The sequence below is a fragment of the Mus pahari genome, chromosome 11, assembly GCF_900095145.1.
Source record: "Mus pahari chromosome 11, PAHARI_EIJ_v1.1, whole genome shotgun sequence".
Lineage (NCBI taxonomy): Eukaryota > Metazoa > Chordata > Mammalia > Rodentia > Muridae > Mus > Mus pahari.
Window position 1 is genome coordinate 22,846,694 of NC_034600.1, and position 12,852 is coordinate 22,859,545.

At 39.4% G+C, this 12,852-nt stretch overlaps 1 protein-coding gene across 13 annotated transcripts in view; it reads left to right on the forward strand.

Moving 5' to 3' along the window:
- Positions 1–12,852, forward strand: part of Ssbp2 (single stranded DNA binding protein 2) — a 249,609-nt gene that overhangs the window by 230,106 nt on the left and 6,651 nt on the right. For all 13 annotated transcript variants that reach the window (XM_021208232.1, XM_021208226.2, XM_021208230.2 and 10 more), the window contains 4 exons: positions 2,160–2,230; positions 4,233–4,311; positions 6,492–6,520; positions 10,859–10,957. In XM_021208232.1, coding sequence (XP_021063891.1) covers positions 2,160–2,230; positions 4,233–4,311; positions 6,492–6,520; positions 10,859–10,957 — 278 coding nt within the window. The remainder of the gene's footprint in view (positions 1–2,159; positions 2,231–4,232; positions 4,312–6,491; positions 6,521–10,858; positions 10,958–12,852) is intronic.

Here is a 12,852-nt window from a genome sequence, read left to right on the forward strand (position 1 = left end):
ATACACTTTATTGTAAAGCTCGTCCGTAAATCCAAAGGAAGCAGGCATTTCCTAGAAAACCATCCTTACTCCTTTGATGATTTTCTATCTTTTGAATGAAATTATATGTTTAATTAGTCTTAAAGTGATAATTCATTTTTTGCATATTTAAATTTGTAATCCATTTTTTTCTTTCATCAAAAGTAAAGATAAAATCCATTAAAAGTTTTCATGTTTAAAAAGAAATCTAAAATTTTCTAAAATATGATAGAACTTTTTAGACAGATTAAATACAGTAAACCTAACTTGTTGTCCGAGGCTCACAGCTAAGTCAGACACAGCCCCTTTCCTTCTGATGGACTCTGGATGGCCAGTAGTGAACAGAAGAGGAGACTAGCAGAGCATCAACTAATGCAAGCAAGCTGCAGTGCCTTACCTGGAGAGCATGTGTACTCAGATACATGTTCCGGGGAAAGAAAACTCATACTAGAAATAGCATTTGAGGGGCTAGACAGATGGCTCAGTGCTTAAGAGCAATGGCTGCTCTTCCAGAGGTCCTGAGTTAAATTCCCAGCCACCACATGGTAACTTAAGACCATCTGTAAAGGAATCTGATGCCCTCCTCTGGCATGCAGGTGTACTTGCAGGCAGACCACTCATTTCAAAAACATAAATATATTTTTAAAAAGAGAAAGAAAAGAAATAGCAGTTGACATGAGTGTTGGTAATTTTCAGTAGGTCACAGTGGGTGGGTATGAAGATATGCAAGGCTGGTAATGGGCAAGAAAGAACAAGTTAGAGCCACAAAAATAGGTGTGACCTCACTTTGTATTCAAAGCCAAGTCAGCGTGAGGGCCGAATATTAGGATGCATTCTGCCCTAGAAGTAATATCTAGCTGAGCATACTGGCTCTCACCTTTAATCTCAGCACGTGGGAGGCAGAGGCAGGTAGATCTTTATGAATTCAAGGCTATCTGGGTCCACGCGGTGAGTTCCAGGACAGCCAAGTAGACATAGTGGGACCCTGACTCAAAAGTTAAATCTAGCACTGAGATTCGTAGATCACTGTTAGTAAATGATCAGTGAATAATGTCTCTCTTACTCTAAGCGACACATACTGAAGTCACAAGCCAGTTAATATCTAATGAGACACAAAAGGGGTGGAAACAATTAGATATCTCTATCTATGGTCACTACTATGGAGAAGCATATTATTGTACCCTCTCGATCAGTACATTTTTTTCAAACACTTCATTTTCAAAATAAAGATCTATTGTTACACAGCTAAGTAAACTTTATAGTTGTAAGAAAATAGAAAATTGTGGTTCATAACTAATACTTCTTCAGTGTAAAATTATTCACTTTCACCCTATGTTCACTTCAATTATATATGTAAAGACTTAATTAGAATTAGCTAATAAGTATGAAATATAAGTTTTAGAAAAGTGTAAAAGCTTGCATATATTCATACAGAATACATTGAAGTTATTTTAGTAAAAGGACTAAAAAAGGCTATCAAAAACTTGTTGAAATTCAAGTGTTGCCATTCATGTCTGTAACTCAGGAGACTGAGACAGGAGGATTACTGTGAACTCAGGGCCAGCCTGGACTACCAAGTGAGGCTCAGGCTAGCCAAAGCCATAAAACAAGAGTATCTCTAAAAGGAGAGAAGGACACAGTGGGGGATCTGGCTGTGACTTTAAGCAAGACACTTTGTCATTCTAGTCTTGCTGTAATCTCACTTTTGAAATTAAGTCAGTATATTCTACCAGCTTTATACTAAAATTCAATTTTATTTTCTATAGGAAATTTAAGAAAATTCTGGAAATTTGAAAGCTACTGAATTTGAAGTTTTAAAATTGTCTGATATGTATATATGTTATTGTTTATGGAGTAAAAATCAATCCATGTTTTATGAAAGGAAATATTGCAATGTTTGTTTTTTAAAGTAATATTCAATTGACTTAAATTACTGAAATAGTTATACATCTCATTTGTAATTTATGACTTTAGAACATTAAAGTCTGGGTAGAAATGACTGCCAGGTATTTGTTTCCATTAGTAATGACAATGTCAGGTGTGTATCTCGCTATCAGTTTCTATGTATGCTAGGATCACATTTAGTTATTATTTTGTCATGGCTTTTGTAGAGACATTAATTAAGTCATGTTTTGTTTCAGATTCAACTAATTCTGGAGACAACATGTATACTTTAATGAATGCAGTACCTCCTGGGCCTAACAGACCTAATGTAAATATGTTTTAAATGTATTTGAACATATATAGTAATGATCCAAATAAATATAAGTGTTATGCTTGTATATAAGTACACAGGGTAGATAAATGTAAGTGTTATGCTTGTATATAAGTACACAGGGTAGATAAAGCTGAAAAAAGCCAGCAAATACATTTTTGTGTTAAGGTAACTGTCTTAGTCAGAGTTTCCATTCCTGCACAGACATCATGACCAAGAAGCAAGTTGGGGAGGAAAGGGTTTATTCAGCTGCTGTTCATCACCAAAGGAAGTCAGGATTGGAACTCAAGCAGGTCAGGAAGCAGAAGCTGATGCAGAGGCCATGGAGGGATGTTTCTTACTGACTTACTTCCCCTGGCTTGCTCAGCCTGCTCTCATAAAACCAAGCCTACCAGCCCAGAGATGGCACCACCCACAAGGGGACCTCCCCCCTTGATCACTAATTGAGAAAATGCCTTACAGCTGGATCTCGTGGAGGCATTTCCCCAACTGAAGCTCCTTTCTCTGTGATAAGTCCAGCCTCTGTCATATTCACACAAAACCAGCCAGTACAGTAATTAAAATTTACATTCCTCTAGTCTTAGAGTCTTTTAAAATATTAAACTCCTTTTATAGTTGCAGAGACAGAGAAAACAGTAGGACATAGCACATTCATGGCTGTTGGGCTCACAGATCTAACTCCTCAGCCTCGATCTAAAAACTGAGTGAAAATAGTTCACTCAGCTTCTCACTCATTGGTGGTGTGTATGAATTCCAAGTTAGTGTGACTGTGTGTGTGTGTGTGTGTGTGTGTGTGTGTGTGTGTGTGGTGTTCCTTCTGGTAAGTGTGCTGTGGGGTGCATATGCAAGTCAACAGCAACCCCTGTAACAGCCTGTTCCCTCCGTCTACCTTGGGAATCCTGGGGATTGAACTCAGGTTTTCAGGTTAGGTGGACAGTGCCTTTGTCAGCTGGCCATCTTTCCTACCGTATGTGTCTGTGTAGACACTTAGTCATAAGCAGCAACCTTGTGCTCCTCAGAAGCCATTCCTCACAGGAGTAGAAGACAGCCGTGTTTGCACAGAGCTGGTGGCATTCAGCCTTGTCTGAATGGTTTTTCCCCCTAAGCTACCCAGCCTGCCTGCCTGTCTTCCTTCCTCCCTGCCTGCCCTCTCTTTCCCGGCTCCTTCTCTTACCCCCCGCCTTCCTTTCTTGGTTAATCTCTGGTGCTGAAGGCCAGTGTGCTTCTTAACCATCACCATGCTGTAGTCAACCCTGCAGCCCATCTATGATGGACTGGGATTCAGCTTGGGAACAGTAAAAGAGAGTGCTGACCTTGGTAGGTGCTTGCCCTCAAGTGTGAGATCACTCACCTGCCTTTTGATTGGGCGTGGGATCATTCTAGATGAGTCACGGGAAAGGAAAGGGCGGCACTGACCTGGAACTTTTATCACAGCTCTACCCAGCATGAGAAGAGGCCATCCCCGTGCTTTGGGTGTGACGAGAGCTGCTGTAGAGTACCTACACCAAGCTCACATGGCACACGTGACTAAGGAGAGTTAGTGATAGTTAGCTCTCAGTAGGTAAACGTGTTTGCCCTGCAAGATGAGACCGTTCCCTTTACCCATTCAAACAGTGGTATATTCCCTTCTAGGGAAGAGTGGATACAGCCATCATGGTTCAACACAAATGTTCTTTATAATAGGCCAATAGCATCTGCAGCGTCTCAAGAACTGCACCAGGAAAATAAGAGGAAATTTCTCTCAAGCAGAGAACACTGATCTTCTTGTCAGTATAGCTTTCCATATTTCTTCCCTTGAGAGAAAAAAGCAGACAGGAAAGAGTAGCGTCAGCATCCAGAGCAGAGATGAGAGAGATGGGGAAGGCGGGTAAGGAAACCACAGCCTGCAAATGTATCCTGGGGTCCCAACCTGGAGATGAGCCAGGACAATCTCTGTAATGTTAATAATGTTAAAGTCATTTCCATGTGGTCACAATTACTTCTTCATTTTTAAAAACAGTTTCCAATGGGTCCTGGATCAGATGGTCCCATGGGTGGATTAGGAGGAATGGAGTCCCATCACATGAACGGCTCTTTAGGTAAGGCTCAGCTTTTATGTTAGATGGATAGAATAAATTAAAAATAAAATGTTAATTTTATTCCATGGGTATTGTGGTCTGCAGAGCTCTTCCTTGTCACCAGAATGGAGGTGTAATCCATAGGGCATTGGTTATGAGAACTGGAGGACATTTGAGTCAGGAGTGTGGGAGTTGTTCTGTGGAGACTGCCCCATGAGTATCAATACTAACCTAAGACAGTGTTAAGTGTTTTGTGGCCAAAGGAGTTCTGTTCTTTGCTCAGCATGTGCAGAGCTGCCTAGAGCAGAGGGCCTCTCTGTCTTTTCCCACAGGGGCTTTTAGCTCCAGACTGTGAGCATATCAGAGAAACCAGCTCTTACAATAATTTCTTAGTTTTGTTGTGTATTTTAATGTTTGCCTCATTTTAAAATAGAGTTAGTAACTAGCTTTGATAATACTACTAATTCTCTTATGAATAAGACCATGATCTGCACCTGTCTTCAGGATAAAGCCAAGCTCAGGTATACCAGCAGTTAACAGCATGCTTCACGTACAATGCTTTGTTAACTTATGGAACCACATATGTGTAAGGTGAGCAGGATATTTACAATGATGAGATGTAGAGAAAAGTAAAACAAACTGACTAGGTCTCCTAGCACACAGTGTTCCTGGGTAGAGGGCATAAAAACCATGTGCTTGTGCTCATACGCTAGTCTGAAAGCTTGTCAAGTGGGCTAAGGCTGTGAAAGAAAGAGCCTTTCACATCTGTTAGCCAAGCAGTGCTCATGCAGCTCTGCCCACTGGGATTTCCTTCCCATACTCAAGGTCAGCAGCATGCCCCTCTGCTCTCTGAAAGTCTGTATTACTCATTTCAGAAATGATTTGCAATACATTGATAGGCTTTTGTGCTTTAAGGACCCATATTTATTTTTCCTAGACTTCAAAGTTTGACTTCATTTACTTTTGTTTACATGAAGGGTCTGCACTAGGAGAATAAGAGGACATGTCTCTCAAGGAGAGAACGCTGGTCTTCTCATCAGTATATGCTTTCCATATTTAGTAGCCAATAGGCACATATAACTGTGTAAAATTAGAATTTAGCATTCAAATCCCCAAGCACACTGACACCTCCCTGTATACAGCAGGCACACAGAATTTTACTGGCTGCTGTAATGAACATTTCAGAGAAACATAGCCATCTTCCTGTAATGTTCAATTGGACAGCACTATTATAGAATTTGGTTTTTCAGTGTATTGCAAAACATGTTACTCTCACTCTGTCAAGTTGGAGAATTAGTGAAAGAAGAGAATGTCTGGCCCTGGTTGGAAGGCTTTGGTTACATTATTGCTAGAGTGAGACACTCGGAAGAGTTTCAATGGTTGACAGCTAGCTCGTTACTCTTTGCAGTGTACATTATTGTAATTATTAACACATAACACTATGCCATGTGTGTGCACTGGGTGTAACACTGTGGGACCTTTTTACTCACAAGTAAGTCATGTTAACTCTTCATGTTAATTATGCTGTTCAGTAAATGTTGTTATTAAAATGTTACAGCATTTTACACTAAGATTAAAATAGTTCACACTATTTTAATACTGCACTAAGATTAAAATTGTTAAGAATAAAATAGTTCAAAATAAAATTGATATTATGGCAAAGTTAAGATTATTATTCAGTGTATAATTCCATTGCCCATGTCTCTTAAGAGTAGCATATCTTAAAGATATGTTTGGTTCCTATTATGTATATGGAGTGCTATATAGTTTTTCATATTAATGAAATAGTTTTTGATATTTGGTTTAGAATATGGTTTAGAATATTGTTAAATACACCTAGAAATGTCTGTCTTAAATTTTATCAGAGTTACATCATTTTCATTAAAAGATATATACCTGTACGTATTATATAAACATTTACATGTCTTAATTATGCTGTAGATATAGATGGTCTCTCTAAAGGTCTTATGTAGATGGTCTCTCTGAAGGTCTCATGTAGATGGTCTCTCTGAAGGTCTTATGTAGATGGTCTCTCTAATGGTCTCCCAGGGGTCTGTAGCTCTGCCTCTGCTCCATCTGTTAGGATTCAGGTGATGTGAAGTAGCTGTGGGGCTTGGGCTGTTGGAGGTAGCTCACTCCCCTTCAGCGGTTTCCTTATACACGCTCTCACCTAATGACAGTGTCTTTTCACACTTTGCCAGGCTCAGGAGATATGGACAGTATTTCCAAGGTGAGTAGTGCATGTTGTCTGTCTCATCTCCATTTGATTCCACGTGCAACTCTAGCATTACTAAGTGAGTTTTATTAATATTGTTCTTTGGTACAAATTTATGATCACTTAGAATTAAAGTATGGATATATATAGTCTTTGAGAAAGAAATTGTGATAGCCAACTGAATCATGTTCTGATGCTACCCAGTGAGCTACACTGACAGTTTGGATGACCTTCTGAAAAGCTGTTCAAGATTTCAAAGTATCTACAGCAGTGTGACAATAGATACTTTGGGGACGTTGGCTGTCTGTGGAATAAGGACACTGTATTTGTATGTCTTCTTGGACTTGCAGGCCTTCATTAGACAGTGCTGGCATGCAGTCGTAGGAAAGGAGTTAGAAGGACATTACATTAATTCACGTGGAAAAGTAAATGTGTCTGCACTTTCCTCTTTCAACTACCTGAACACATAAAATGAATCTTCTAAATAGATCATGATGAAATTAAAGTAGTTCTCTGAGAGTCAAATAAATTTAACATGTTTGATGAGAATTAAAATTAGCTAACACTAAAGTGATTCCCTTTCAAAGTTTGCTTTAGATCAGTAAGTAGAGAAATTCACTGAGGGCAACCAAGCTTTTATTCCACCAATATTTGTATAATAATATAAAGTTCCTGACACCACAAAAAATAAAATAAGATTGACTAAGCTGTAAAACAGTTTAATCTAAGACTTCAGGCTAAAATATTTTAAACTGCAACGTTGCCATGGGACCAGGAGAGCCTGCCTCCCTAGCTGCACAATGTCTGTGTGCACTTGGATGCATGTGACTATCACAGATACGAACTTAGCTCTGTGAGACGTGCTATCCATACAGTCTGCTTTCAAAGCAAGAGTTCGCAAACAAACTTCTCTCCATCTTCAAGTGGTTTCAGCTCACACAGGGATCTGTTCATCAGATAAAGAGCAGTGTGCCAGCCAAGGCATCGTGCTGAGCTCTAACTACAAAGATAAGCACACAGAAGGCCACACCCCCAGGAGCTCCATGTAACTGAGCAGACCAGACTGGGAGAAGGTTCAAAAGTTTGGGTCAAGTTTTGAGGATAGATGAAATAATAAATTACTAATTAAGAGAGTATTTAAAGTATTTAATGAATAAAGATAAAAACTGAAGACTGTGGCCAGCAAAATGACTCATCAGGTAAAGGCACTTGGAGTGTAAATCTAGAAACCTGGTTTCCACCCCAGACCTCAAGGAAAGGCAGAATGAGATAAGTGAGTTCTTGAGGTTGTATCTAACCCCTGCATGCCCCCCCCCCTCTCACACACACACTAAATAAATAAATAAATAAATAAATAAATAAATAAATAAATAAATCTCTAAAAAGTAAGTGGAGACCGCAGACTTTAAGAGAGGTAAGCATTCTAGCCAGAGGAAATTTATGTGTGATGCTTTTTACATATATAATGTGAATTTCTTCCAAACTTAGAGAAATGTTTAGTGGAAATGTAATCGAATCCCTTGACTATGGGATCAGTAAAATCTGAACTATATTTTAAAGTCTAATCTTAGATTAGAAATACACAGTAATGTGTTAATACACTGAAATTAAAAAAAAAAAAAAGAAAGAAAGAAAGAAAAGAAAGAAAGAAACCAAGAAACTGTCCCCAACATGATTAAACCAGTCTTTTCCTGAGTTCTGTCATGCTGCCCTCCCAGATGATGTGTCCAAACAGTTGGCCTTTCTGGTCATTCTCAGTGCCTTTTCTGCATGGTAATCTGTCCTCAGTAATGAGTTCTCCCGGAGACACTGCCTATAAATGTGGCCACAGTTAGATGGGCATCGCAGTCTCCTTGCCCCTGTGCTCAGCACCTATCCCGACTGGTTTGGATATTGATATCTCAGAGGCCTGCTGCCCTTTAGCCTTTGTCTTCCTCTGGTCAGTATGGTTCTGTACAGCCCAGTTTCTTTAACCTTCCTTATTGGGGAGCTTGTGTCATTTCCCAACACTCTACAGGGAATATTTCTGGTAAAAACAAAACAACATATTTTTCCTTATCATTTTAAACTTTTCCAACATAGTCCAGTGGCAGAAGCAATAGGTTCTAAAGATCTGATGCTGCCTTGACTTATATAGGCTTGTTAAAATTCCTTTCAGCTTATTTATGTATTCTCTACCTGAAAAACAAATGAGACCATGAGTTTGTGCCCCCATACTCTGAAAACATTGCACAGAAAATAGAAATAGTAAAATGAACATGTTATTTTTAACTCTAGATAGCAAATCAATACCTTGGGGTCTAGGGTTATAACTAAATGGTAGAACATTTGCCTAGCATATGCAGGGCTATAGATTCAAATACCAACACTAAAATACTAATTAATTAACTGATTAATTAAAATAAAACATCCAGCTTAAAGTTCACTAAACCTTTAGAATAAAAAAAAAGATATGTGAAAAAAGCACAGTAGAGATCTAATCACCCAGTGTGAAGAGAAAGGCCGCACACAGCGCCAGTGACTGTGACAGTCACCACAAACAAGGGAACATAGAAGGAAGTGTTTAACTTGGGATGTGAAGATAGCACAGCAGAGGTCTAATCACCCAGTGTGAAGAGAAAGGCCGCACACAGTGCTTCAGTGACTGTGACAGTCACCACAAACAAGGGAACATAGAAGGAAGTGTTTAACTGTGACCCATTGTTCCAAAGAGATAGAGTCCATGACCATGACATGAGTAACATGGCAGCAGGCGGCCAGCACTGGAGCTGGAGCTGGAGCTGGTGTGGACTCAAAGCCCCAGAGATCCACCTCCTCTAACAAGGCCACACCTCCTTATTCTTTATAAACTCCACCAACTGGGAACCAGGTATCCAAACATGTGAGCCTGTGGAAACCATTCTCATTCACACCACCACAGTCAGCAATACCATTCCTGTTTTCAAAGCACAGTTTATTATTTAATTAACAGCTCTAGTAATTAATTAATCTAAAATAATGCATTTAGTAAAAATCTTTAAAGTAAATCAAGTTGCTGGGTTTACTTCAAAGTATAGTTGCCTTTCTTTATTTGTGGGAAACTAGCATTTTCAGAGGAAAACCTTCCATAGGAAATGATGGCATTCTCTTTCTGCTGCAGAAGTCTGGTTCTGAGGTACATAGAGCTCCTCTGGGCTTCAGAGGAGCCTCACACTCAGCTCCTCCCTGCGGGGGCTCAGTGAGACAAGTCAGGAGCTGCATTTCTGCTGGCCATCTGCCTGCCTCTGCTCACAGATTTGCCATATTTTTCAATCACGTGTTCTTTTAGGAACTCATTCACAAAACTTTGATGTTTGTGATAGAACTTGCTGTAGTACATCAAAATGTTCTAGATATTTTTTTATTCCAAACCAAAATATAAGCCATATGGTTCAGAGCAAACTAATCTAAAAATCTTTCTTTAATTTAAAAATAAGTGTTTCGTCCTGAATGTTTTTAAATTCAATTAATTATAACTTGAAATACTTCTTTGAGTCGCCATTGCAGGGCTATATAAACATGACTTATGTGTCATTCTGAATTTCCTATTGGCATGGCTATCATGCATAGTTTAAAGTACACCGTAGTGATTAGGCAAGCAAACTTAAGAAGGGTTTTACAAAGGCCCTGCTAACTCTGTGGATTGCTAAGAGCAGCTGCTCTGTCTTGGAGAAACTGCATAGGAACTGCCCTGTTAAACTAATGGTAAGATGCATCTACTGTAGTCTGCTGGTCCTTTGTTCTTTTCTAAAAGCACAGTTTTCCAGTCCTAGGGTGTCTTTCTCTTTCTTGATGACCTTCCTTTCTTCCTTACGACTCACACAAAAATAATCCAAGTCGTGTTATCTCTAATGTGCACAGAGAATTAAAGGGAAATATCTATTAAAGCAATGACCTTTCAAAGTTTGATTAGTAAAATACTAAGGGAGTTAAATTCTACCATGCCTTATCCATGAGCAGGCTCTCTTCGTCAGCCTCCTGCTGGGAAACTTCTTTATTTTTAACTCTCTACAGTTCTTGAAAGTCTATAAGCTGAGTGAGGGATTGAATAAACATTGACTCTGGGAGGAAGAAAACAGTTATCATCGATTGTTCAGAGGGTTCACTTGTTTTCAAACTTTCATTTGCAAAAGTGTTAACACTTGTTCCAGCGCATAGTGTGACCTAGAATGTGAGGAAGAAGCCGGTTAGCATCATATTTTGTCCTTAGATGGTGCTGGGGGTGCTGCTGCTGCCGCCATCACCGCTGCTGTACATTCGATGTTTGAAGCACTACAATGCAGGAGGGAAATGAAAATCTTCAACAATGACTTCTTTTCTGAACCTTCTTTACAGAATTCTCCCAATAATATGAGCCTGAGTAACCAGCCGGGCACTCCAAGGGATGACGGTGAAATGGGGGGAAATTTCTTAAATCCTTTTCAGAGTGAGAGTGTAAGTACCTCCTTGACCATGTTGCTACGTACAGGTAATCTAGAGCTAGAGAGCTCTCCTACCAGAATAAATGTTCGGAACTTCATTATCGATGTGTATAAAGTGTTCACTATGTTGTTCTTCTAAAAGCCAAAAGAATCTTCAAACACAATTTTATGAAAAAAGGGATCTTAGGGACCTTTTTATTTATGTGCATTTACCCAAACCATACTGCTGATTTTCTTGTAGAAAACATTCACTGTCATGAATAAGATGGAAAGCAGAGTACCTCTGTAGTGTGTCCTGCAAAGTCAGATCTGTCCTTGATTTTGCCATAGTAAGACTGTCACAATAATCTACATGTGTTTTGGCTTTGATGAAGTGAGGGTCACAATGGTGGTCTGTCAGCCTGAGCTTAAAACCTGTGGCAATTTTAAAGTTTTAGGGTTATAGGTTATCTCCATAGATGTATACAGGACAAAGGGTGAAATTATAAAGTTTGTTTATTTGGCAAACAGCTTATAACCATTGATATGTGCCAGGGCAGTATATAGACAATAGGAGGACTACAGAGGCAAGATGCTGCCCCTCTCAAAGAGTTACTTTGTAATGCGGTAACATTTAACTCTTATTTCACTCCAGAAACATTCAAGGATTTCTTTTAAGTTTCCTAGAGCCCCTTCAAAACCCAATGGACTCAGAATTTTGGGGAGTCAGTCTGGGGGAAGGGGGATGAAAAGGGCTAGTTAGGAATTTGGGGCTGCTCTGCATTGGAACCACTGAGCTGGATTGTAGAACAGATGTTGCAGAGTCCAAGTGAGCTTTATCAGTGTATGACCCATGGATCTGTCAGGACAGAAGGCGCACATGCTGTCACCTTGCTGCCTGACTCAGCCTTTGCCAGAGCTGTCAGTTCTGGAGGTTGACACGATGACTAACAGCAGTCAGCTTTAGTGCAGAGTGATGCCCAACATGGAGTCCAGAGTTTGATATTCTGTAGATTCCTTTGCTTCTTGGTCTCAGCCTGTTGTCTCCACTGGAAGTGAGGCTGCCCCTGGATGTAGGCTATAAAACCTTTTGTTGTTGTTTTGGTTTTTTTCTATTCTCTAATTTGTTTTATATGATCAGTGAGGACAAAGAAGGTAGATAAAATTACACAAGATAGCCTACCCATCAGTGAGTAAGCAGGAAAAATCAGGAGACAGCTCACAGTTTCAGCCACACATAAGGTTACAGGAGGCATCATTTTAGAACCATGGTGGCTGTTTCCCCTCTGGAATGAAGACAAGCCAGTCATTTTTAATGTTCACTTTATCTAATAAAACACATTTATCTCCTTTTGTTTAATTCTTCCCACAGAAACATAATGTAACTTAATGAAGTATATGCAAGTCAATTCAGTTCACTTATTGTGCTGTATGCAGAGTTTTAGATTAAGAAGCAAAATATTCCATAGTGAGAAGCATAGCATATGTGTCGTCAGTCAGGAGTACAGTTCTACTAACAGATGTTCCCAGGGCTAGGTCATCTGTTGGACTAACATGTATGCATTCTGTAATGCACTGTTGACAGCAAAGGGGTGAAATAAACTGTGCATTAAAAGTAGAGCCTTATGTAATAGGATACCACTCTGTTGAACAACTCTGACCAAACCAGAGGACAGTGTGTTAAGTGACATAAAAGACACAAAAAGCCAACACCGAGTGGCTCACTCAGACAGAATCCATTCAAATGCTGGTCATGATGGGCTCCTTGAACATTCCACTTGCAACCTGAAGCATGTAGGTGGAAAACAAACAGACAAATCAAGTGCTTACTGGTAACAAATTATAAAGAAAGGCATTTTAAAACGGTTTTTGATATGCACTTTTTTACAATTTATTAAACATAGATCTAATGAAATGAATGTTCTGTGT